Here is a 27,448-nt window from a genome sequence, read left to right as displayed (position 1 = left end):
CAATTTTATAGGGAGTTTTTTATTCTTGGTTGGTTTTTTCCTCTGGTGACTATATCTTGAACCCAGTCAGATATCTGAATTTGCTCAATAATAAAAATAATATATGGAGATATTCCTATCTCAAAGAACTGGAAGGGATGTTAGAAGGTCATTGAGTCCAGTCTCCTACCTTCACTAGCAGGACCAAATACTGTTCTTGGCAGGTTTGTTTGTTTTTTTTCTTCCCCCTCCAGATCCCTAAGTGGCCCCCTCAAGGATTGACCTTACAACCCTGGGTTTAGCAGGCCAATGCTCAAACCACTGAGCTATCCCTCCCCCAAAACATCTAATTTGTTCAGTCTAGTTCAGCTTTTGCTTTATTTGTTAGTACTATTGGGACTTTAATTTTTGCAAACTGGATCTATATATTATACTATCTTCAGTGCATCCCATTCCTTTAAACACCCCATCAGATTCTTTAAGAATACTTGGCGCATCCTGTTCTGTAGACAAACTATCCATCCATTGATCATCTGCATTTGTAGATGGCTCTTCAACCCAGGTACGTGAAACCTAATTTCCCACTATTTTAAACTCTTCAGTAAGGTATTTGTGCTGTTTCAGAGATTGATCTTTGTTTCTTGACTCGGCCTCATGACACTGGTTAGAATTATAAAAGGTTATAACTCTGTTACATGGCAGAAGTCAGTATCCACTGTTTCCAGTAAAAAGAAGAACAGGAGTACTTGTGGCACCTTAGAGACTAACAAATTTATTAGAGCATAAGCTTTTGTGGACTACAGCCCAGAAGTAAATTTGTTAGTCTCTAAGGTGCCACAAGTACTCCTGTTCTTCTTTTTGCAGATACAGACTAACATGGCTGCTACTCTGAAAACTGTTTCCAGTGATTATTGTCACAAGGATAAATTAGTTGTAGAACTGGTCATATTATTCATTGTGAATATTTGTTACTAAAGTCCAATATACAGCCAACATCCACTATTAGTGTATGTGTATGCATATATGTATAAAAGCAGGGTCTGAATGAGTTCTCCCCTGACAGCTAGCTGGGAGGAGGAGAGACTTCAGGAGCAAAGTGTATTTACATGAACACATCTACTCTGCCAAGATATCCAGCAGATAGAGTTGTATTGCTCAAAGTGATCAACTTTGGCTGGTGTTGGGTTACAAATCACTTTAGTACTGAATGCAGGGGTAGGAAATGCTGTTATCAATGTTGTTGTCTTTATTGTATGAATAAAGGGGAGCAGAACTGTGCTTAACCTGTCCCAAATGAGGAGGTCACCCTCAGATGAAAGGTACTCGTTAAACCAGGGGCTCAAATGCCAGAGCCCTGTAAAAGTAAGAGGGGGTAGGGACAGGTGTCCCAGCCAGGAGGTGTGGACTCTCTCTAAGGGTCCACAGTCTGGTTTAACCTGTTCCTCCCTACCATTCAAAGATAGAGCTAAATAGGCTTCAGTAGGAGCCTTTTGTTATGTCAAATATTCAGTAAGAGCTGAAATCACTTGTGGTGGGGTAGTGTTTCTGCCCAGCCTGCAAAGAACTGAAAATCACTAAGAGACTGACCTAGAGAGGTCACAGCAGAGAGGCAGGTGGCAGCAGAAGGTAACCGATGGGCAGCTGGCCAAAGTGGCAAGCAGTCGGCTGGCGGGGCGGCCAGGCAGTGAGGAACATTGGCTGGCGGGGCGGCCAGCCAGAGCAAGTGCTCAGATGGCAGAGCAAGCTAGGTGCCTTCTTCCCTGTGTGGGAGGTGAATTCATACAGATGCATCTCTGAACCCTAGGACCTCACTGACCAAGGACAACCACTGTGAGTGGGGTATGGTGAGGGAGCAGAGAGGGGCAACATACAGGAGCTTTTGGTTGTAGAACTCAAGAACATGAGAGAAAACTCTGCCCTACGTACTCTGGGGGTGGGTATTTATGAATTCTGCTTGTTGCATTTTCCCTAGTTAACTGACTTCCCTCCTTTTATTAAAAGTTTCTTTTCTACACTCAGACTCTGTGCTTGCGAGAGAGGAATTATTGCCTCTCAGAGGCACCTTGGGGTGGTGTGTAATTTTCCCAGGTTACTGGAGGGGGCTCGAGCCACTTCTGTTTTGTATCATTGAAAAAGAACCCCTAGCTATTGAACCCAGTCCTCCTTGCTGCCGGCTCCACCTGGCAGAGTTACATACAATTTGATCGTCCTCAAAACCTTCCAGCTTTTTTTAATCCAGAATATGTCATTTCAGACTCACGATATTTCTCTACACTTCTATCACAAATTGAAGTGTTTTAAAAATATCATTGTGTGTTTTAAAAGATTAGGTTTAACATATTCCGACCTGTGTTGCCAACACTATGTCAAGACTATCTGAAATACACACGCTATTTATACCCTCAAGTTGATGGGGTTGGTGTTTTGTTTTTTGTTGTTGTTTTTTGACATCACATTCAGTATTTAGATATTGTTTTAAGATAATTGGTCTTGAGCCCTAAAATGTTGTTCTTTTTTAAGTCCAATAATGTGTTAAGAATATTTTCATATGGTAGTAATAGTCCTGTTTGCTCTGGGATATCTTGGTTTATTTTATGTCTCTGTTTGGTTTATTTTATGCCACATACTGGTTTGAAATCATGAAAAACAGAGACTACTATGCCAAAGTCAATAATATTACTCATAGCAGAACAAAACCATAAACAATATGACTTCATATTCATGCCATTAACCCATTCTTAGTCAACTGTGAGGATATCTATGATCTCAGAAAAGACAAACTAATGAATTCAATTCAGCTGTATAATGAAATTATAAATAAACCGCCAAACAGATTTGATTTGAAATGCAGGGAATGTTCATAGCAATATCAGCCCAATGCATAAAGTGGGTGCTGAATTTTTTTCCCCAACCACCTGGATAGTATAAAGGTGCTTGGAGATGTTGGTGGCTTGGGATATGCAGGAGGTCAGACTACATGACCTGTGGCTGCTTCTGGCCTTAAACACTGTGACTCTAAATACATTAAAATGCAGATATGTAGAGATGCATAGCTCCCGAATCGCCAGTCCACAGGCGCGGCAAACTGCTCCCATGGCTACGAGGCAGGAGTGACCTTCAATCCAGCGTTTGTGTTTGGGAAACTTATTTGGCTGATTTGATTGTACCCTCGCAGCTGGTGTTCACGCGCTCAAGAGATGGGTTCGTTATCTTATGTGCATGTATACTGCCTGGCTCTTCTATGCGCAAGAATGTAACCACTAAGAAGAGTTGTAAACAAAGTAAGGAGAGAAATAAAAACCCCAGGAAAAGTTTTCCTGGGAGGCTTTTTGCAAGAGGCTTGTAAAGCTCTCTAGCTACCACAGACCTGGCGTTCTGTTTCCTTTCCTGCGTCGTCACCACAGCTGGTGACCCCGACGTGATACCCCTCTACTCACCGGCTGGATACGCCGAGCGCGCCCGCGGCTGTTTGCCGCCCCTTATTCGTGAGTATGGGGGGGAAACTTTCCAGTGCCCAGAAGGAGCACGCAAGAGAGTTACAAGAGATTATATGACAGCGATCATGTGTCGCTGTCCCGGTCGCTCATATTGAGGACCTCCTAAGGGAAATAGATCGCCAGTGCCCCTGGTATCCAGACTGCGGGTCATTGCAGCTTTTTGATTGGATACAGATTGGGATCACCTTGTATAGTAAACCCCGTGCCCCAGTTCAGTGCCTGCTGCTCTGGCAGCGTTGTAAGGAGGCACTGGAGGGGATCGGCCCCAACAGCCCCAAGCCGGTCCCCCTTTTGCCCCCAGGTGATGGGCCACCCCCCTCCTGCCCACAGCTGACCCTCCCTGCGCCGCCGCCCGTGGCGGCGCCCCCCTGCCTACCGGTCGGGCAGGGGGGCGCTGTCGCCGCGGCGGTGCGGCAAGCGCGTGAGGCCGGTCTCTTGACCGATGAGGAATCCAAGTGTGGGTTCGAGGCGTTTCCCGTCTCTTGGCGGGATAATGGAAATGGGGGGCAGATAGTGGACTGGGAGGCTCTCCCCTACTCAGTTCTGCGCGAGCTCCGCAAGGCAGTTCGTGAGACCGGGGTGCGGTCCACTTTCACCCTGGGGATCTTGGAAGGTGTGTCAAACGGTTACTTCTTGCTCCCCCAAGATTGGAAAGACATGTGTCGCATGGTGCTGTCTCCCGCGCAATACGTTGTGTGGGATAGCGAGTACCAGCGAGAGGCGCTTGCAGCAGCAGCGCAAGGTGGGGGGGCTTATCTTGCTGAGCAGTTATATGGCACAGGGCAGTTTTCGAGCATCCCCGAGCAGGCGGCGGGCACGCCCCGGGTAGCTTTTCCCATCATTGGCCAGTGTGTCCGTCGCGCGTTCCGCAGGGTCCCCGCTGCAGGCGAGTCCTCTAAGTCCTTTGCGGTTACTCGGCAGGGTGCCACCGAACCATTCCACCAGTTTATTGACCGCCTCCAAGAGGCAGTCCAGAGGCAGATTGATAACCCGCAAGCCCAGACTGAACTAATGATAAAATTGGCTTACGAAAATGCCAATGCAGACTGCCGCCGTGCCATGCAGGCAGTGGTCGGGCGCCCCGGGTATACCCTGGCAGAATTGCTGCAGGCGTGTGCTGACGTAGGCACTCAGACCCATCAGATGGCCCTGCTGGCAGCTGCCCTGCACAAGGGGCAGAAGCCTCAGGGGAACTGCTTTAACTGCCAGAAGCCCGGACATTTTTGGCGGGAGTGTCGGGCCCCTGCGGGGGGCATGTGTAAAAACAAACCCAAGCCCCGGACAGACCAGAGGCCCCGCACGCTGTGTCCGAAATGCAAAAAGGGCTACCATTGGGCTGCGCAGTGTCGCTTGGCCGGGGGTGACAGCCGGGTCTTGGCTGCTAACCGAGACAACCCCCCGGGAAACTAGTAGGCGGGCCTGCGACCAGCCCGAGACCCAAGGCCGCGCCCCTCTCCGTGCACGACGCCCCCGCCGCCACAAGGGGCAGTGCGGGGATTGACCTTGTTAATCAGGAAAATATGGATATCACTCTCCCCGGGGAGGTCCTCCTCATGCCGTCCCAGATTCAGGGCCCGCTGCCGGAGGGCATGGTGGGCCTTGTCCTACCCCGCTCGTCCGCCAGCAAGCAGGGCCTGTTTGTGGTGCCTGGGGTGGTGGATTCGGACTATGGTGGAATTATCCATGTTCAACTGTGGAGTCATCTCCCGAAACGGCTGTTTCAGGGAGATGCCTGGGCGCAACTCATACTTGTGCCCTACTCCCTTCCGGCAGGGGGAAGAAACGTTCCCCGAACCGGAGGCTTCGGGTCCACCGACCAGCGCACTATTCACCCACAAGTGGCAGCAGTTGTTAAAGACATTGGAGCACCCCAACCCAAACGCATTTACTGCCTCAACGATCAGCCGTTCGAGGGTGTTATCGACTCTGGGGCAGACATTACCGTCATTGCCGCTGCGCAGTGGCCCGCCCATTGGCCCACAGAGCAGGCTCCGGCAGTTTGGGGTGTGGGCGGGGCACAGGACTCACAACGAAGTGCCCGATGGTTGGAGGTTAGGGCGCCCCAAGGCATCCGCCGCGCCCGTATCCGGCCTATCATTCTCCCCGTCCACCTCAACCTGTGGGGCCGTGATTTATTGACACAGTTCACTGCCACCATCCATATCAATGATTAGGCATACGGCCCTCCCCCTCCGTTGGCTCACTGACGAACCCGTATGGGTTGCGCAGTGGCCGCTTCCTTTAGAAAAGCTGGAGGCCCTCCAGCACTTGGTTAATGACCAGCTGAAGGCAGGACGTTTGGAGGAGTCCACTAGCCCCTTTAATACCCCCGTGTTTGTGATTAAAAAGAAATCTGGCAAGTGGCGCCTCCTGCAGGACCTTCGCGCCATTAACAAAATTATACAGCCTATGGGTCCCCTGCAGTGTGGTACCCCTAATCCCAACCTTATTCCCTGTGATTACCGGTTATTTGTAATAGATTTAAAGGATTGTTTTTTTACCATCCCCTTGCACCCTGAGGACCGGGTGCGTTTTGCCTTCACTGTTCCGGTTTTGAATCACTCCCAGCCCACTCCACGCTATCAGTGGAATGTGCTCCCTCAAGGCATGTTGAATAGCCCCACCTTGTGTCAGCATTTTGTTGCACAGGCCTTACGGCCCTTCCGCGCAGCACACCCAGATGCCTTAATTTACCACTACATGGATGACATCCTGGTGGCTCACCCCGTCCTCCCTGATGACTGGCTGGACGAACTGCGCCACCAGCTTGCGGCGTGTGGCCTGGTTGTGGCACCGGACAAGATCCAGCGTCAGCCACCCTTTTTGTATCTTGGTCACCGCATGCTCCAGTCATATGCCCGTCCAGTTTGTCCCGAGTTGGTATTGCCCAACCCTCTTACGTTTGTACAGCTTCAACAGTTATTGGGGTCCCTTAATTGGATTCGTCCTTTTTGCCCTCTGACTACCTCCATGCTGTCCCCTCTTTTTTCTGGCCTTCGGCAGGGCCGTCTCCCCGGAGATATCATTCCCGTTTCCCAGGAACAGCGCCAAGCGGTCACCCTCATTAACCAGACCCTGGCCCAGGTGTGGGTCGACCGCCGAGAAAGGGAACAGCCCCTTTTTGCCATTTTGCTTCCCACACTCTCACAACCGACAGCTGTCCTCGCCCAGGAGGGGGCGGCAGCGCGTCTTCGTTTAATTGAATGGATTTATTTGACCCACTCCCCTCCGCATACTATTCAGACACTCCCTCAACAGGCCGCAGAGCTGATTTTTAAAGTGCGAGAACGGTCCCGTACCCTCTTGGGTTGGGACCCCGTTGCCATTATTGTCCCCATCCCGGCTAAAGACTGGGAACGCACTGTCTCTTGCAGTGCCACCCTCCAATTGTCTCTTGCTGACTATGTTGGGGAAGTTAAATATCACATTCCCCCTGACCCCCGTCTTTCATTCCTACAACAACGTTGCCTTCACCTCCGGCCGTCCTTGTCAACCGTCCCCATTAAGGATGCACTTACCCTTTTTACGGACGGCGGCCCAACACGAGGTGCGGTCAGCTGGCAGGTGCAAGGCACTTGGCAAGTCCGCTTTACCCTGCCTCAGCGCTCCCCACAGCGCGCAGAGTTGGCTGCTGTCATCCTGGCCTGCCGATGCTTCCAGGATGACCCTTTTAATTTGATTACTGACAGTCTTTATGTTACTAATGTTCTTAAGTCTCTTCCAGGTTCCTATGTGTCGCCCTCCTGTGATGACAATTTGTTGGCCCTTTTTCTTACCCTGCAACAGCTCCTTTCCTCCCGCTCTAGCCCACTGTTTGTGGCACACATTCGCAGTCACACCACACTACCGGGCCTATTAACAGAAGGCAACACGGTGGCCGACCAGGCGGTCAAATCGGTGGCCTCAATTTTTTCCTCCCCAATCGAAAGCCACGCCTTTTTTCATCAATCCGCCAAGGCCCTTGCCAAGCAGTTCACTCTCCCATTGTATCAGGCGCAGGCCATTGTTCGCCAGTGTGACCTTTGCGCTTCTCTCTCCAATAGCCCGGAGGTAGGGGTTAACCCTCGTGGAACCTCGGCCAACCAGCTCTGGCAAATGGATGTTACACATTTCCCTCCCTTTGCCCCCTGGCAGTATCTTCACGTGTGTGTAGATACCTTTTCCCATTATGTGTGGGTCACCCCCCAGAAGGGTGAGGCCTCTCGTCATGTTATTAATCACATGATTCGCGCTATGGCAATCATGGGTCACCCATCCCATCTTAAGACCGACAACGGCCCCGCCTACTGTAGCTCGGCCTTTGCCTCCTTCTGTACCACGTGGGACATTGTCCACACGTTTGGTATCCCGTATAACCCCACAGGCCAGGCCATTGTGGAACGAGCCAATCGTGCGCTCAAACAAGCCCTGGTCCGCCAAAAACAGAAAGGGGGGATTCCCGTAGGCCTTCCTCCCCGCCAGGAATGGCTGGCTGCAGTGCTTTTTACCCTGAATCATTTGAATTTGACTGACAACTACTCTGCAGCAGAATGTCATTTTCGCAGCTACCAGGCCTTGCCCCGCCCCTTTGTTAAATATCGCAAGGCCCCAGACCCTCAGTGGCATGGCCCAGTGCCCCTTATAACGTGGGGACGAGGGCATGCTGCCGTTTCTCTTCCTACAGGTCCGTTGTGGGTCCCGGCGCGTAACGTCCGCCCGTGGCACGGCGATGGCCTGGCACCAGGGACTATCGAACCCCATTCCACAGTTCAACCTACATCTGCAGGATCCCGAGCGTCCTCGCCAGCGCCCCCCGCGGGGGCCCCCGCAGCGCATAACCTGGGGACAGGTTAAAGCCCTTTCATTGCAGGCCGAGCAGCTGCGAGTGCAGCAGCAGCTAGAACCTACCGCAGAAAATTACCTTGTGACATTGTTAGCTTGCCTTAATGCTAATTCACTCCTTATTTTGTGTGTATTGGGGAGTTTCCTGTTGGCCCCTAGCTGCCAAGGCGAACCCCAGATGGAGCAGCGGCTGTAGTTTAACACCTGGGTCCACCTGGCAGAAGTATTAAATCAATCTGATTTCTGCCTGGCCGTTGCCCCGGAAATGCAAGGTCTGTTAAGTACCTGCCTTGTTCCTGTCTGTAAACCACCCAGCAACATCTGGGGTGTGAGACAGTGAAAGAAATGTGCTGTTTTAAGCTTGCTGATAATAGTTTTGTATGCAATAGCAAATTGATATGCTGAAATGCTATGCTTAAGTCATCCGCCAAGACGTTTTTCTTCCTTGGTAGGATTATATTTAGTTATAGCCACCCTTAGAGTGGATGAAGACCCTTTTATAGTATGGGGTCCTAGTTTTGATGTTTGACGTTTTACTTTGCTGCTTTGTTTAATGTATACCCAATCTAGTGGCATTGTGTATGCTACCCTGCGAGAGTGTTTTGTTTAAACACCGCATTTATAAAATAAAACAGGGGGAGATGTAGAGATGCATAGCTCCCGAATCGCCAGTCCACAGGCGCGGCAAACTGCTCCCATGGCTACGAGGCAGGAGTGACCTTCAATCCAGCGTTTGTGTTTGGGAAACTTATTTGGCTGATTTGATTGTACCCTCGCAGCTGGTGTTCACGCGCTCAAGAGATGGGTTCGTTATCTTATGTGCATGTATACTGCCTGGCTCTTCTATGCGCAAGAATGTAACCACTAAGAAGAGTTGTAAACAAAGTAAGGAGAGAAATAAAAACCCCAGGAAAAGTTTTCCTGGGAGGCTTTTTGCAAGAGGCTTGTAAAGCTCTCTAGCTACCACAGACCTGGCGTTCTGTTTCCTTTCCTGCGTCGTCACCACACAGATACTTTCAAGCTCTTCTAGCCCAAAAAGCTAGTACATTATGAGAGGATATCTGAGGCCTGAAAGCTGTATTTGTGAGTCAAATAAAAGTTATATAATCCTTTAAACTCCTCAATCTGTCTCTTATTGTGTGTACACAGCATTTTGTACTAGGGAACAACAGCCTTGGATGGTGCTTTTATGAACTACTGTAATACAAATAATATCATCTACTTTGTATGAAGTTGCAAATGAAAAGGTATTATGCAGGACCAAATGAACAGATACAGCATGTGCTACCCATAGTGCATTTTAGAAACAGAGGAACACACATCCAAAGTTTCTTAGGACCAAGCAATAGAATAATTGAAGTACAGATTTCAAGAACTAAATAGAGACCAATTCTAAAAAACAAGCATCTTTTAAACAAGCTTCTATTAAACTGCATAGTTGCAGCCAGACCACCTCAGCCTGTGATCTTACAAACCAAGCAGAGTCAGACTTGGTCAGTACTTGGATGGGAAAACCCAAGAGTGCTGGTGGTATTTAAGGAGGTGGTACTCTTCTTTCTGACTCAATATTGATCCTCAATGTAATCTCTGGGGGAATATTGGGATCTCCAGGTGCTGCCTTTTATGTGAGAGTAAAATAGAGTCTGACTAGTTGTAGTTCTTAATGATCCCAGGCTCTTTATGTAAGAATAGTGTTCTTAGCCCTGAAGTGCAGACCAAATGCCAATCTGCTATCCTGAGTCCCCCTTGTGCTTGGAGAAAGATACTGGATTCCCCTTCACTTTGTGCCCTAAATTCTTGTTTAATGTTGTTCTGCAGAACAGGCATTTTCCTCCCTCATTGCAGACAGGGAGAATGCTGATCAGGCAACATATCTGATTTGCTTTTGGGTTTGGTTTGGGGTTTTTTGTTTTGTGTCTGTCTGTCTACCCTTTCAGCTGGGCTGAGGAGAAAGATGCAAGTTGGGCCATGGAAACAAGGAAAGGTGGCAGAAACAAAGAATAAAGGGCCTGAAGATGTAAAATTGGTCAAACTGTTGTTAAGTGTAGCAAACATTTTCTAAGTGGGAAAAATAGTGAGGAAAAAAGGAGGCAGGACTTTATGGAGAATTATAACAAGGCAGTGGAAGTTCAGGGTCTCTACCTGTAGTCTCTCACACTCACAGCTCTGCCTCTTCTCTGTACTCAGATCAGTTACTGGACAAGCAAACATGCTATTAGGAGATGTTGCCATGTACATCCTCCACATGCAGATAACAGATTACTTTCAAAATTAGAAATGTGATTATTTTTCAGAGATTGTTGTCAGACAACATAGGAAAACTTGAAGGGAGGAGTTAACGAACGTCTATAATTCATTATAAAAGTGAAATAGGAGTTCCTTAACTCAGTGGTGGCGTTAGTCACCTGCAAGCCATGCAATTGCAGGGAGCCCCAAAGCAGCGAAGGGCCCCTGAAAGCCAGCTAGGTGTCAGTTGCTCCATCCTGGTTAGTGCTACCTAGGGCTCAAAATGTCATCTCACAGCGTGACCTTTCACACATTGTATATGTGAGTTCACAAGTAGGGGCCCCGGAATTGAGCTTTGCAGGCCCCGCAGGACAAACCTCACCATTGCCTTAAATAAGATATTCTTTACTAAAGATATAAATTATTTACACATGGCAGGCAGCTGGTGCAAGCCCGGGATGCAGTGACGCTGTCAGTCAGTGCCTCTCTGAGAGACCCCTGTCAGTCAGTGCTTCCCTGGTCAGGAAACAGACTAACTGGGGCTCTTTCTGAGCTGCAGCTTGTCTGCTCTGCAAAAACGCCGGACATTCCCTGTTGTTCTTAAAATCCCCCTGGACAGAGAAAGAAGGCTAAAAAAAGACGCTGTTTAGGGGAAACCCTGGATGTATGGTAATTGGTAGCAAAAAACTATTCTGATGTGCTTTTCAGCTGCACATGGAGAGGCAAGATATAATGGATTAGGGAAGTGATAGTTTTTCTCTATTTTGAATTTATGAGTCTGCCTCTAGAATGCAGTTCTGGGTATCTCAATATCAGATCTCAACTACTTGGAAGGACTTCAGGGAAGAAAAACAAAATGAATGAAGGGCTGAAAATGTTGATTTTTAAGAAATCTTAAACTATCTTAACTATGCCCTTGTTAGCTAAATGACAGTTAGGAGGGGAGAGGAATAGGATAAGGGAGAGAAATTGTTTAGTGGGGTCCACCTAGAAGTTTTGGGATGAAAATGAGTGAAGGAAAATTTCCTAGCAGAGAGGTCTATTAGAATATGGACTAGGCTTTCAAAGCAAGTGATAGAAGCCCCATTGCTCGAGTCATTTAAACTAGACTAAGACTTTATATTCAGCATACATTCAGAACAACCCTGCATTGGCCTGGGGCAAGGGATGAACAAAATGTCCAAATAGATCTCCCATCTCTACCTTTTATACTTCTGCTTAACTCATTAAACATAGTGGCCATTTTGCTTTAATATTCCAGAGCAGGCAACCTATGGCATGCATGCCAAAGGCGGCACACGAGCTGATTTTCAGTGGCACTCACACTACCCGAGTCCTGGCCACCGGTCCAGGGAGCTCTGCATTTTAATTTAATTTTAAATGAAGCTTCTTAAACATTTAAAAAACCTGATTTACTTTACATACAACAATAGTTTAGTTATATATTATAGACTTATAGAAAGAGACTGTCTAAAAACGTTAAAATGTATAACTGGCATGCGAAACTTTAAATTGGAGTGAATAAATGAAGACTCGGCATATCACTTCTGAAAGGTCGCCAACCCCTGTTCCAGATGGTCTGAGTTCTCAGCAGTGCATCTCCAGGATTTTTTGTTTAAAGGCTTAATGCGTGATGTAGCCACAAGAGGGCATAGATACTCTTCCATAGGAAAGGTCTGTCAGTCTCAGCTACTGTTTAGCTAACTGAAGGTTTATGAAGAGGCCGTCCAAGAAACACCTGGCGACGCGACCTTCAGGCTGATAGCAAAAAAATGGGCTATACCTGGAACCAGCTAGAGCAAATGGCCCAGGATAAAGGACTCTGGAGATCTGTGGTTGGCGGCCCATACCCCGACTGGGGTGACGGGCATGAGTGAGAAGCTATAGGTTGGAATGTGATAAATTCTTAGAAGATGTGAATGGATGTTCAGATTCTACATCAATTGATTAATACTTTTCTGTTTTTTTGGGGGGGGGGTGGGGGGAGGGGAAGGAGGTTGCTTGTAAAGAGGCAAAACCTGCTTCTGCCCTGCAGGCACAGTTGCCAACTTTCACATGCCTGACTTTCACAGTAAGCCAAAAATCAAGCTAATCCCATTTTAAAACAAGGCCAAAACAAGCCAATCCCTAAGAACCCCAACACCCTATGTGACTAGATCCCCCCTGGGCGTGCAGTCTGGGACTGTGGTGGGCCCACTGTGCACCCCTGAATCTCTCCCCCTCTTTCCCCCCCAACCCCTGCTTGCCAGGAGCCGATCAAAAAAAAAAAAAAAAGCTACAAGCCAAACAAGCAACAAGCTAAAAACTAGCCAACAAGCAACTCACAAGCCAATTAAACCAAAAACAAGCCCGATTTCTGTGTTTTTTCCCACAGGTTTGGCATGTCTGCCTACAGGTTGTCTTTACAGCCTTTACAGAATGTACAGGCTGCAACATAGTTCCATAACATGGTAATGAATATAATTTGGTCCCATCTAAACAGGCAAGACCAAACGGAGTTATTGTTACATAGTTATGGCATTGTTGTGTTGATTTGGCTGTGTGGATGGATCCAAAGAGACTTTCAGGTTTCTGTTGTGGGTTTGTTCCTATAGGGCTAAATTTATCCATGGTTTAACTCGATTGATTTTGTTATGGGGGTAATTATCGACAAGCACTGTCCTCCATGCTCTACACTTCCTTTCCCCAGAATGAGAGTCAAGGTCTCAGTCCTTATCTTCAAGGTGCTCAATGGCCTCGCCCCAGCATATCTAAAAAATCAGCTGAAGTTCTGGGCTGAAGACTGTGGTTGACAACTCTGATCCTCAGCCTTAATGGAATTTTCTACTATAAGGGTATAGTTTGTTTATGTAGGAAACTGAGCTTCCTCAGGGGCCAGTCTGGGACTGTAGAAAGGGCTTCCTGAGGAACTAAGGAACATCACAACCCTCAGCACCTTCTGCTCCAAGTGCAATGTGCACTTCTCTGACCTTGCCTGCTCTAACAAAAACCCAGAGCATCATGTGCCTAAAAAAACAAACAAAAATTCGACCAGAACAAAATCCTACATAACACATACACTTCTGCCCTGGGGAGAGGATGAGAGGAAGAACAAACCATTTGTGACCAATGTTAGTCATATTGCTTAATATGCAGTGGTGTTGTAGTCATGTCAGTCCCAGGACAGTAGAGAGACAAGGTGGGTGAAGTAATATCATTTTTTGGACCAACTTCTGTTGGTGAGAGAGACAAGCTTTTGCGCTACAGAGATCTGAGACCTGAAGAAGAACTCTGTGTAGCTCAAAAGCTTGTCTCTCTCTCTCTCACCAACAGAAGTTGGTCCAATAATAGACATTACCTCACCCACCTTGTTTCTCTAATATTGTTTAATACAAAACTGGAAGGCAGTCAGATACTACTATAATGAGGGCAGTAAAAGAATCAAAATGGAATGTAATAGAGGTGACAGTACAGTACACTAAAATTTTGACATTTCTGCCAATATTACCAACCAACAACAAATGAAGCCTGCCCTATACATATTAATTCCTGTGCTGTGCTAATTAGAACATAAAGATGTGGAGAAATTGGAAAGGGTCCAGAGAAGAGCAACAAGAATGATTAAAGGTCTTGAGAACATGACCTATGAAGGAAGGCTGAAAGAATTGGGTTTGTTTCGTTTGGAAAAGAGAAGACTGAGAGGGGACATGATAGCAGTTTTCAGGTATCTAAAAGGGTGTCATAAGGAGGAGGGAGAAAACTTGTTCACCTTATCCTCTAAGGATAGAACAAGAAGCAATGGGCTTAAACTGCAGCAAGGGAGGTCTAGGTTGGACATTAGGAAAAAGTTCCTAACTGTCAGGGTGGTTAAACACTGGAATAAATTGCCTAGGGAGGTTGTTGAATCTCTATCTCTGGAGATATTTAAGAGTAGGTTAGATAAATGTCTATCAGGGATGGTCTAGACAGTATTTGGTCCTGCCATGCAGGCAGGGGACTGGACTCGATGACCTCTCGAGGTCCCTTCCAGTCCTAGAATCTATGAATCTATGAATAAGAGCGGCCATGCTGGGTCAGACCAAAGGTCCACCTAGCTCAGAATCCTGTCTTCCAACAGTGACCAATGCCAGGTGCCGCAGAGGGAATGAACAGAACAGGCAATCATCAAGTGATCCATTCCCTGTTGCTCATTCCCAGCTTCTGGCAAACAGAGGCTAGGGACACCATCCCTGCCTATCCTGGCTAATAGCCATTGATGGACCTATCCTCCATGAATTTATCCAGTTCTTTTTTTTAACCCTATTATAGTCGGCTTTCACAATATCCTCAGGCAGAGTTCCACGGGTTGACTGTGCGTTGTGTGAAGAAATACTTCCTTTTGTTTGTTTTAAACCTGCCTATTAATTTCATTTGGTGACCCCTAGTTCTTGTGTTTTGAGAAGGAGTAAATAACTCTTCCTTATTTACTTTCTCCAGATCAGTCATGATTTTATAGACCTCTATCATATCCCCCCTTAGTTGTCTCTTTTCCAAACTGAAAAGTCCCAGTCTTATTAATCTCTCCTCATATGGAAGCCGTTCCATACCTCTAATCATTTTTGTTGCCCTTTTCTGATCCTTTTCCAATTCCAATATATCTTTTTTGAGATGGGGCGACCACATCTGCATGCAGTATTCAATTAGACAATGGCTGGAGTAAGTTGCCCTACTGTATTGCTTCACTGCAGTTACCATAATGCATGAAAATACATATATTTGATGTATTCCATCCCTTAAATTAACAGTGACTGATATTATGGCCACTTTCCAGGAGCTGGTTTTAATAATTTAGGTATGTGAGTGCTTAATTTGTGCCAGAGTTTGCCAGGGCTGAGCCCCGGCACTTCTAGGCTTGGCAGTTCATAGCCCCAGCATCTCTGGGATTGCCCTGTCAGTTATGAAAGTAAAAAACTTGCTTGAGCCCCAGCACCTCTTGCACTACAAATTAAGCACCGAGGTTCATCTATTAACAACACTCTTCCTGGGGCTTACCTTTAAGCTTACTTTTGGGCTTACCCAAATGCTTCAGCTAGTTCAAAATGAGCAGGACAGACATGTTACACCAGTGCTCTATACTGGCTGCTAGCTGTAATTCAAGGTCCTGGTCGCAAACTAAAAAGATTTTAGGTGTTCGGGTCCCCATTATCTCAGAGGTTGAGATATGTTTTTGGAGGAAGCATTTTGGCAATCTGTCTCACAAGGGTATGAAGCCAATGACAGTGAGGGACAGGGCTTTCTTAGTAGCAGATCCTTGCTTTGGGAACTGACTCCCACTAAATATCTGAGCCTGAACCCAGCAAACTTTACAACACTCTGTAAGATGAATGTCTTTGTTTAGGCTTTTTAATAAATGCAGTTCTATTAATAGTATCTAGGTCACCAATTAGGTTTCCTAATTTAGGTTTCTGCACAAAATTGTGTTGCTTTTGCTGAAGACAGAGTATATGTTGCCAAAATACCTCCGGGGTAGAATGTAGGATTAGCAGAGGAAAGATCTTTTTTAAAAGTCACAGGGAAATATCCCATGTGGATTGTGAGGCTATATTAGTTAGCCCATTCTTTTCTGCTGGAGGCACCAGGCAGAGAGGTGCACAACCAAAGTCCATTATGGGTTTTTGTAAGCAGAGCTGAGGCCAAATGCAAAGGAGCCATTCTTCACCTGGGGGTTTTGTCTACAATAGCATTTTTCTTAAAATTTTCCAAAGGTGGGAATATCTACAGCATTGCTTTAATAACAACACTGGCATGCCAGGAATTAAATCAGGTCCAACAGAAGTTTATAGATACTAACAGAAGAATAATACAACTACAATATCAAGCCTCACTTGCATTTAATGTCAAATGATCCTACTCTATTCATTTTATGAGCTGTAGTGGGGGCACATATCTTGCAAGGATAAGTGCATCAAGTGATGACACATAGAGATAAATTATGTGACTTCAAATACTATGTTGTGTGTGTGAGAGAGTCGTTATGCTCATTGGCACAAGTGAGAGTGAATGAGAAGATGCCAGCCAAGGAAAAAAGTGAGGAGGCTGCCAGGCCGGGCAGCTATTGCATGTGTCCTCCTTAAGCTGGAGAAGGCAAGGGACAGGGCATTGGAACATTTACCCAGTGGACTGTCCCAGCATGACTGCCTCTCCACTCCACCCCACTTTTTGATCCATAACCAACAAAATCCAAATCCCACAGTCTTTTGCTTATGGTGGGTCATGGGATGATTTTTCCCCGCTATTTTATGACTGAATAAAGCTTCTGAACCACCAGCCTTCACACCCATAGGGAGCCCCCTAAACCAGCAGTTCTCACACAGTCACTGGGATCCAGCTGGAGCCCAGGTAAGTGAAAGAAGTAGCTTGTTGCCTGCAACTCCTTCTATAGCTGTGGCTGCAGTGGCCGTTGCCTTTGCCCTTATTCCACTCCTACCACCCTTCATCCAATCTGAGAAGGGCTGTTCACTTTGCCCACAAGGTTTGGCTCTGAAACAGGGCTCAGATGGGGCTGTAATGGAGCTGGCTTTGTCACCCCTTGTAGGAGTGGCACTTTTCAACCCCTGGAGCTGAATACCACTTTTCAAGGGGCGGCACTCCGGCCCTTTGGGGGCAGCTCTTTTCAAGGACCAGCATTCTTCCTCCCCCGCTTAGGGCAGCAAAAAACCTGGAGCCGGCCCTGACCCCAGGAGTACCAATGTCCCCCTCACTCCACAAGCCACCCATGCCAGGAGAACCAGCCCCACCTCAGGCTAGCAGCCTTCCTCACCCCCATTCACTTAGGGCCGCATCTGACAAGCTCCAATCTCCCTCAGATTTTGTCTGACAACTCTTACAATGGCTGTGTCCCTAACTCTACCATCCTTTGGATATGTCAAGGCTGCCTCAAGTGACAGCAGAGCCCTCATGCCCACAGAAGGGCCCTAACTGGCAGTGGGATCCTTGCACACATCCTGATACCCTAAGCCTTTAAGCAATAGTGAGGCTCTCCCCACCAGTGTGCCCTTAGACAGCTCTCAGCCATGTAAGTAGAAGCCTTGAAATAGGGAGGCAACACTAGCACTGGGCGGGGCCAGCTGCAGCTGCCACTCACCCAGCCCCATTGTGAGGTGACAGTTGGGGTGAGGCAGGACTGGCTCCAGAGAGTGGCTGGGCGGGGCCTGGTCAGGCAGGCCCTATAGGGATCAGCAGAGGGCCCCTCTCTGGCTGCAAGCAGTGAGTGGTTTATGTGTGGGCTGCTCAAGCCAGGGGGTTGCTTGCAGGCCTCATTGTCTGTCTCTCCCTTCTTCACTGATCTTTCTCCCCAGAAAATGCTTGGCCTTCAAGTCAACCTCAGCCCGCTGCTGGAGCCACTTGGCTTCATTAAGGTCCTTGAGTGGGTGAGTCTGGGGTAGGGTGAGCTGGGGGGTTGGTTTTTCTTAGAGCAGCTGAGCCATAAGGGAGTGAAAGGCCAAGAGTCCTCACCTCAGGGCTCTCCTGAGTAGGTTTCAAACTCCCCTGCTGGGCTGGGCTTGTAGGGTAACAGCAGCCTCTTCTATGGGGTAGGGATGTTGATGAGGCCAAGTGCTTGCAGGTGTGGGCTTGGGCATGGCTTGGTTGGTGAAGGGTCTCCTGGCTCTCCAAGTTAGTAGTGTCTCTAGGAACTAGCCAAATCTCTTATTATCCACTAAAAGTATTTTCACTACAAAATAACTTCTTAGCTGGTATTTGTGACAGAGCTGTGCCTGCTTCACTTGTTTAAAGAGAAACTGATATAACTGCAGCATATTTGTGCCACTGTGGTGGGTCTTCTGTTTGTTGGGGTGGGGAAGAGGAAACCAGAACTATTGACCAAGATCTATGTAGAAACTGCTTCCTGTCAGTGGAAGTCTTGGGCCTGTGTTTTTGTTGTTGCTTTTTGGGGCAGTGGAGGTTGGGAGGGGAATGTTAATAAATAATGTTCTAAGCCCAGGTAGTTTTTCACTGACTTGAAATTGGAGTTGTGGGGGGCTGGCATCTCTGAAGCAGGCCCTGTTTCTCTGGGTAATTGCCATGTGTCTTGCTATTTCACTGATGCAAATTAACAAAGGCAGTGAAAGGTAAAAATAATTCTCTGTTTTAAAAGCAGACCTCTCTAGGTGTTACAAATGCCTTGGATTAGTGAAACTAAAAACTTTATTTGTCTTTCACTCTTTATTTTCTTTAAAGTTGGTGAGTGCAGAAAGGTAAAATAAGGACTACTAGTTTTCACTTTGGGGTTAAAGTTGGTTTCATGTTTTTCTTTAGACTCTAGGGGAGTGCTTAAATCCAAACCACCTCTCTTTGAAATGAAAAGAGAGTAATTCTGGTGAAACTGGACGGCACTACTTGTAGAGAAATGCTGTGGCAATGACAATATTTGTTTGAATCAGAACTTAGCTACTGGAGCCCTATGCACTAACTCTTATTTGGGAATGCTGAAATCATTTAATACACATGTGAATAAATGGTGTCTTCCTCCCATTATGGATGGACTGTACTAGATTTCATACAGTCTGAGAGCACTAATATATTGTTTCAATTTCTATAGATTTTTTCCATCTTTATTTTTGCCACCTGTGGAGTTTATAAAGGTACAACTACAATTTTAGTTTCTTGTAAAGGTGTTGTGAACAAAACAGTTACAGCTGCTTTTGCTTATCCATTCAGGTGAGCCTATTCTTTCACTTCCTTACTGTCATCACCACTGCCCACTAATTTTATTGGGTTCACTTGTTTCCTCCATATTATAGTGGGTATCTACCTTTTTTTAAGTGCATATCTTATGCTAATTCAAACATCCTGCAATGTATGGTCTGTCTTTGTGAAATCAGGGAACTAACTACTGAAAGCATGTTTGTCTCCATCTCTCTGCAGATTATGTGGATGGGACAAGAAATTATATTGCCAAATTGATACATACACCTTCCTGATGACTATCATGAGCTGAAAGCATGTACTTTAGTGGTGCATGAATCATTAGAACTATCTCTAGACTTTAAAAAAAAAAAGTTACCCTTCATGTTATCTCAATATTAAAGTATTGCTGATTCTTTAAACAGAATTTTAAGGGAATTCTAAAATCTTTAACAGATGCTTTCTATTTTATCTATTGAATAATTCTAATTCCATTGAGAGATCCAATTTAGAGTTTTTTCCTTTAGGTATAGCATTTTGCTTAAGTATTGAATAGGAAAGCTCACCTGGCATTGTGTGCCCCAGCAGCTGATTTCTATATGAATACAGTCAATTAAGCTTGGTAGTTGCCCATAACAAATTGCAGCAAAGACAGAACAATATTTCTGTGGGAATAGGAGAGGGAGACCAAAAAACACGATTGGAATCCCAGCCAAATATAAACAGCAAGGTTAGGAGAAAAATAGGGAAGGAAGAAGAGTGAAGTTTCCTCCTCTTTCCCAGCATCCAGAAGAAGTCCTAATAAACATAGGCCTCAATCCTGTAAACTGCTTGACAGGTATCGAGGGCTGTAGCTGCGCAGAGCAGGCTGTGGGGTTGGAGCTTTAGCAGATGCTGATGGCTAGTATAAAAGATGCAAGACTCCCTGCCCCAAATCAACGTCCAGAGGTGGCATCCCTTTGAGGGGGCAAATCTATTGTGCTGTCCATTCAGTAACCCATGAGGGTTGAGTTGAATCTCTCAGCAGAACTGTTGGGGGAGCCTAAACACTTGCATTTACCTACAGCTAATGATGTAGCCCTCTGGCTGGCAAGCTCTTATCTAACTGTTTTATCTTAGGCTGGCAAACTTAAATGAAGTACAGTTAAATTAGGCTTATTTCCAAATCTGAGTGGCTTAAACAGTGTGATATGTCTTGTGGCAAAATCTAAGTCTTTAAGGTGGGGCAGGGATGTGTATATGTATATGTATATGGAGAGAGAGAGAAATATGAATTATGCCACTTGATTTGCTGGTCAATTTATTCATCTAAAGAATGCCTTATGTAGTGGGAGTGTTGATGGCATTGTTCTCATAAAACACTAAGATACTGAGGTTTCCACTTGTGCAACAAAGTCTTGCTATGGAAAATGCACTGTTTTTCCCCCCACAGGTTGAATACAGCTGTGTTTAGTGCACCAGATCCGACACGATGCAGTGGCACTTGGACTGACTTTCACCTTGTGGGCAACTTCTCCTCTTCTGCACAGTTCTTTGTTACTTTTGCAGTCTTGGTATTCCTTTACTGTATTGCTGCCCTTGTACTATATGTTGGGTACATGCACCTGTATCGGAACACTGGCAAAATCCCATTGATTGTAAGTAACTAACACTAAGCTATTTTAGTCAGTTTTTAAAACCACTGAAAGGAAAAATGATTTCTGCTCAGCACAGGCATGTTTAAGTTATCATTAAACTTAAATTGTCAAGTGGTACAGTGTGGAATGGTTTAAAATCACTTGGGTTTATTAAACATCACTGATTTTTAAAAAAATCAAGTTACTTCTTTGTAAAATTAAGTTGAAAACTGTTGCCACTACAACTTTAGATTAAAATATAAACGAGCTAAATTTATAAAGGGTACGTCATTTTAAATGCTATTTACTGGAAGGGGTTTTTTATTAAACGTAACAAAAAATGTAAGTGAAAAGGAAAACCAAAGATTAAGGCACAGATCCTGCAAACTCTTTAACTGGTGTGTAACTTACTCACATGAATTCCTCTGACTTCAATAGGACTGCTCATCCTAAAAGCTAAGTACGTGCATAAGTGTTAGATTTACCCCCTGATACTGCCATCTTCATTAACTCAATGAAGTGGCAGAAAATATTATTTCAAAACAAAATAAACTTTTATTGAAACTTGTAACTTTTTAGTGCTGCCACTAAATCAATGATGTTACTATGAATTTGGTACAGAAACAGGCAAACACAAAAATTAATGTTTTGGCTTGTAAAGATTTGTTTTGGGGGTGGGTTTGTGGTAAGTTACTTGGGTGTCTTGTTTTAATGCACCTAATAACACAAGTCGCATTGACTTCAAACTACAAAACTGGACAAAGGAGCGTAGCTTGGTCAAAGCATTTCTGATTTCTTGACTTGTGGAAGTTCAATATATTGAAAGGAGTTGTTGGCTGCAGACCAACTTTATTGCTTATCAATCTTGTCTGTTTATCACAGTAAGGACATTAGTGTGGCCCTGGACTTGTTTTGTTTCAGTACAGATAAGCACTTCTTAATAAGAAAACTTCTAATTTGAAATTCGAAGAACTGGGAGAAATGTATAGAACTTCCACTCTACCGTCTTCTCTTTTCCATTTTACAGTCTTAAATTGCTAAAGAACTAACATGTAAATAAAAACTTAAGCCAAGTTTAGTTTAAAATTATTATCCTTCTTTAACTGAAATCTGCTGACTAGTCAGCTGTAATCATGAATGGGCATTAAATACTTTACCAGATTGGGAATCTTACTACAAGTATGGCTCCAGAAAACAGGCTTTCCTATTGATTGCTGCAGATAAAATGACTAGAAATATAGGACCTTAACTCTGCAGTTGGGTTTACAATGGTGGCTGGCTGGAGACAATGGGACTTCTGTGGCTTCCAAAGTTCACGAGTACAATCTGATTGCGGAAAGAAGGCCTAAGTCTGCAGTGTGAAATACTTGCAATAAGTTTGACACTTACGTTTTAAGTGTGCTTGTGAAGGTCATCTTATCTTTGATCTTTGCAGAGTGGCTATAATCAGACTTTTGGTTTTTGGCTCTTGCTGCTTAAAATAGCAAAACTAGTAAATTAATTCTTAGTTTAAAGGGTCAGTCAATTTAAATCTCATTTAAATATGAAAATATTTCCCCTACTAGTGTTACTTTTAACACCTAAGACTACAGAAAAATATTTTGGGCAACTTGACAGCTCCCTGGATATTGTCAATTCTGCAGTTTCCTTTGTGCAGGCTTTTTCACACTGCAATGAGAGACGTGTTTGTTTTGTTTTAAAGGCAGTAAGATTTAGGGGTCAGATATACCTCCTAAAACATGGACATTAAATTAAAATTAGAAGTAGTTTTACTTTTTACTACCCAAACTTAAGGCACCATTTGGACAAATTGGAAACTGTGAGGCACAGTGAAAGGACTTGGTGGCCTGGGAGACTATCTGTAAAGGAGGGTCTTGTGGCTAAGGGCTAAACTAGAAAGAGCTATATTAGTATAGTTAAATGGCAAACCTCCACATGTGAACGCAATTTTAACAGTATAAAAATACTTCTATAGGTATAGCTTTTTTCACTCCCCAAAATGGAATAAGCTATATCCGTATAAGGCACCTTTTAAACCAGTAACGTTGTGCTAGTGCTTATACCAGTATAACTGCATTAGTGTAAAAAAATTATGCCCCTAATTGACATGCTCTTCTGGTGGGTCAGGCCTGGGACTTGGCTTGGAACCCAGATATCGGCTTTTCTGTAGACTTTCTGTGTGACCTTAGGCAAGACACTTAATAACACTCTTCCTGCCTCATGGGGATTTTGTGAAGGTCATCACTAAAGTATAGACAATTCTCTGAATAGTTCGGAGTCTACGTATGGACAACTAAAAACTGCAGCACTTCAAACAGCAGAATGACATTTTTCAGCTCTGTGTACCAGGAGATCTAATATTAAAAATATCAGTACTGTGTTCTCAAGCACAAATTGATTCTCCTGAGCCTCTGTGCCAATTCTAAGTAGGGGTGAAAGTTTAGGATAACTTATCACACTGAACTATACCTAACGTTCTGCCCATGTTTTAAATAACTTTTTGGGGGTGTGGGCCTCCAAATTAGAGAGAAGTGGACTCATCCTATCTGAACTGTGTTGACAAATTGTACAATTGCTTGACTACATTTGGTTAGTTCATTATGAAATATACTTGAGACCAAATAACCGGTATCAGTCAGGTGTATTAATGTAGTAGGTACAGGAAAAATGTTGTATACAACACCAATCTCCCCAGAGCAGTCCCATGCAGCAATGTTATGTTCACCTTATACAAAAGGTGTGCTCCCCAAGTTGCACATTTCAGCTGGTATTAATTGACTTTATAAGTTACACACTTCTTTACATGTCACTAAAATCCAACCCATCAGTTTGTTCCAGTTCCCTAACTTGTTTTGTTCCTTATCTTTCTTTTGGATACTAGCATTTCAGGCACTGATCTGTGAAGATATTTCTTTCCCTAACTTGCACTAAGACACAGAACGAATGTATCTTGATTTTTGACAAGTTTCCTGTCTGCTTATTCCAAATGCTTGCTTCAGCAAATGCAAGGTGTTCTTGGATACTTGGCATAAGTGAACAGGATTATGGTATAGGAAGTTTAAGCACAACTGCTGGAACCGTAATATAGCCTAATGTTGGTGTTTAATGCACACTAATATATGGTGTGAATAATACACACTGTATTATAATATTTTTATATGCTAGCCAGCATATTTTAGTCAACAACTGCTAAGTTAGATGCTTATAACCTTTTTAGTATAGGGGGGGGGGGTGTAGACAGTTCTGTAGTCAGTTACAGTACTGGTTCTGTAACTTACTATTTTTCTTTGTGAACACAATATATCTGAGACTGCCTAACTAAATTGGTTTAATATGCTTACACAGGTAAGTCAATAGCTACAGACCTGAAGAAGAGCTGTTTAGCTCAAAAGCTTGTCTTGGACCAACTTTGTTGGTCCACTAAAGATATTACCTCACTCACTGTCTAATAGCTAGATATGCAATGTTGTATCTTGACTGTAAGTCTGATAAATTTTTTCACTTTTCCCTTAACTGGAAAGCGTGTTTAATTCTGTTGTGGAAGTGGTAATTGACTGACAGTTGTCTTTTGTTATAGGACTTGGTTATTACTGTCATGGCTGCTTTTCTGTGGCTGGTCAGCACTTCAGCCTGGGCTAAGGCACTTACTGATATAAAAATATCCACTGGTCCCGGCATTGTTCAGGAAATTGCATCTTGCAAATTACCAGGAGTAGCTTGTTTGTTTGCCTTTGTTACCAGCATGGGAACTCTGAATCTGTCTGTGGTATGTATGTCAAGACTTATAGCATCCTTACCTTGCTTGTATTGCACTTGAACTTGCAATACACACTTGATGGTATTCTATATAGTGCCCATTTTTAGTTTTACTGAAATTCCATCATGGGTTACCAGTCACGTATGCTATTCATCCTTAAGCAAAGCACTCTGAGGCAGATTAAGGTTTCCTAGGGCCCTGGGCCATAGCAAGTGGGGGGAGGGCCTCCCCACCCCTTCCACCTGTGGTCCCGCCCCTATTCTGCACTTGTTCCACCTCCTCCACATATGACCGTGCCCATGGCCCTGCCCATTCTGCCCCCAAATTGCGGCCTCAAGACCAGAGAAGTTCTGTCCCCCCACTGTGGCCCCAGGCTACAGCAGGTAGCGAGAGCTCCTCCAGTCCTGGGGCTGCAGCCTGGGTCCCTGTGCTGGGGCTTCCCTTGCTCTCTCCCCTCGGCTTCTGCTGGGGATGGGGGGCACTAGGGGCTTCCCCTGCCTCCACACCTGGCATGGCCACCAGGGAATGGGGTTGGGGGAGCAAGGTTGGGAGCATGGGGATTTTCCCCACCTGCCCAGGGCTTTGGGGGTCCCCCAGTTGGCGGAGGCCCCTGAGCACAGGCCTCGGGGGCCCAGTGACTAATCTGCCGCTGAAAGCACTAACCAAAGTAACAATTGTTTCCTCTTAAAACGGTTCTTGGCAAATCTGTGTAATTGAAAGCCATCTTTCTGCAAATTAGGTCATTTGGGAATCTCTTAAGCTTCCACATTACTTCTCTCCATAGCCACTCTCAGCGAGTGCGAAGAAGCCCCAAGTGGATTTATTTTTTAAGTTCATGTGTGGTGTCTCCGGTAGGAGTAAACTAGATACTGCCTGACTTCTATATCTAGGTGTTGAACCTGGCCTTTGTAGAAACTGTTACAAACTTCTCCATATACCCCAAAACAAAGAGACTTAAGGAAAGCTCTTTTTAGGGGCTGGGAATTGCGCAGTATTCTTGTGGTGATGGATAACAAGCTTCTCCCCTACTCTCCCCCTTTATTAAAGCATAAGGAGTGTGGCCAAGAGTACATTGTATTAAACGGTAAGAATCTGGATTCAAAAGTGATCTTGCACTTGCTCACTAGGCCAGTGGAGATCAGGCATGCATTAAGGGATCAAGCACATGCAGTTTCCATTCAGTGAATGGAGGAACTGCATAATTCCTTGCATATTGGTGACCGTGGTCCTACATCTCTATAATGAGGATGCTCGTTAGCCATAAACTCTCACTGCTAACTCATGGAGAAATCGGCCTACTAATGAGTAGATCCCTGTGGAAAGAGGATCAATTAACTTAATATTTAAAACACTTTGCAGGTTTAAATCTCTAAAGGAGTGTTGCAAGCCAAACTGTTTGGCTTGCTAGCTTCAAATTTGTGCTCCACAAGAGTTTAATACTATTATATATAGTAATCTATTTTTTTTTTTTTTTTTTTTAAACTCCCGCTAGGTTTTTGGATTACTTAACATGATTCTGTGGGGAGGAAATGCTTGGTTTGTATACAAGGAGACCAGCTTGCATAACCCATCAAACTCCACTCCCCAAAGCTCAGGAATCTATCCACCAACAACAGGAATATAATTAGTAAGCTGATGAGGATACTTCATAAAGAGCATCCATTTTGCATCCTACTGCCAACAACTTGGCGTCACTGCAGTTTATTTTTGTAGTAACTAATAGTTTAAACAAATTAATGCTTTGTACTTAAAGCATGTCTCTCAGAAATATGGATGTAAATTTTCAAGCATCTTACACTGAAATATATTATGACTCTAAAATGAGTGCAGTTTCTTCATTTAAAAATGTTCAGACCCTCCTAAATATCTTGGCAAATACTCCCTCACACACACACACCTTTTCAGGAAGTGGTTCTAGTTAACATTTGTGGGAAGAAACTGATTTGGATTCTGTATTGTGACTGATTTCTCAATTGAAAAAACTACTTAGCTTAGGATGTTTGGAATTCCAATATTAAATTTGTCATTCAGAGGTTACCTACTAATAACTTTGCACAGATAAGCTTTCTAAAAAAATTTAGTCATATCTGGTAGCATGATTCTGGCATCATTCTGTAATTTTCTTGTATATTGTTGGTGTGTGGGGTTTTTTTGAGGGGAGGAGCGGGAATCTAGTATAGACAGTTCAATGTCTGTCTGCAAGTACAACATTAGAGACTTGTTGGGTGTTTACAAGTTCACTGTAACTACTGCATAATTTGGGACAATCTCCAAAAACACTTAGTAAAGCTGCAAGTCAAACTTCTGTGGCATAATTTAGGAATAGAAGAGTTAAGAAATTAGGTTGGGTGGGGGTGTTTTTGTTTAAGTCTGAGCTATAAAGCATTGTTGTAAGTTTGAGAGATACTGTAGACACTAACGCTGACCCCCATCAGTAAACTTATTGTTTTTGATTCATGGAAATGAGTCCAAACAGAGCAATGGGAGGTGCATAGGACTGTTGTCTACCTAGTGACAGACATCTCCAGCTGTTGTCTCTTATTAATATGTACAGGTCTTAGTTAACACTTGTTTAATAGTCAAATCTTTGTCTATTTACCAGGATCATCTTCCCATGAGAGATTTGCGTAGTCAGACACATCTGACTTACTGTTACCTCATTTATTTCTCCATGTGAATTGTCCAACAAAGATGTCAAATATTTAAAGTTTGCAGACACCATGATAAACAGTTACTGGGGCTATACACTCTAAACAGCAAATATTTCTATAAGCTTTCTTTCTTTCAAAGCCAGGACAGGTGTAATGGTACATACATCTCTTGATCTTTGTGTCTTGCCTTAATTGTCTCTTTCCATCTGTAAAGACTTTAAAACAAAAAAAGTTTACTGGTGCAAGAACAGTCTCTAA

The 27,448-nt window shown here is 44.6% G+C and overlaps 1 protein-coding gene across 2 annotated transcripts; it reads left to right on the top strand.

Annotated features, from left to right (window-relative positions):
- The first annotated feature begins 214 nt into the window (after positions 1 to 214).
- Positions 215 to 27,448, top strand: SYPL1 (synaptophysin like 1). 2 transcript variants are annotated; one of them, XM_054016159.1, is made up of 5 exons: positions 17,743 to 17,911; positions 19,081 to 19,199; positions 20,599 to 20,803; positions 24,360 to 24,548; positions 26,032 to 27,448. In XM_054016159.1, exons 1-5 carry the CDS (start codon positions 17,759 to 17,761, stop codon positions 26,161 to 26,163), a joined length of 798 nt encoding a protein of 265 aa, XP_053872134.1. In that variant the 5' UTR covers positions 17,743 to 17,758; the 3' UTR covers positions 26,164 to 27,448. The 2 variants fall into 2 exon arrangements, with proteins under 2 accessions (XP_053872135.1, XP_053872134.1); XM_054016160.1 differs by lacking the exons at positions 17,743 to 17,911; positions 19,081 to 19,199 and adding an exon at positions 215 to 541.

The sequence above is a fragment of the Malaclemys terrapin genome, chromosome 1 (genome assembly GCF_027887155.1).
Source record: "Malaclemys terrapin pileata isolate rMalTer1 chromosome 1, rMalTer1.hap1, whole genome shotgun sequence".
Taxonomy (NCBI): domain Eukaryota; kingdom Metazoa; phylum Chordata; order Testudines; family Emydidae; genus Malaclemys; species Malaclemys terrapin.
The sequence above is the reverse complement of the archived record's forward strand: the minus strand, read 5'-3'. Positions and strand labels throughout refer to the sequence as shown.

Bases quoted from the DNA above. Each gene is read 5' to 3' on its own strand.
- SYPL1 (XM_054016159.1), top strand. From the start codon at position 17,759: ATGTGTGGGCTGCTCAAGCCAGGGGGTTGCTTGCAGGCCTCATTGTCT. The intron at 17,912-19,080 runs GTGAGTCTGGGG...CAATTTCTATAG, and splicing joins TCATTAAGGTCCTTGAGTGG to ATTTTTTCCATCTTTATTTT. The intron at 20,804-24,359 runs GTAAGTAACTAA...CTTTTGTTATAG, and splicing joins CTGGCAAAATCCCATTGATT to GACTTGGTTATTACTGTCAT.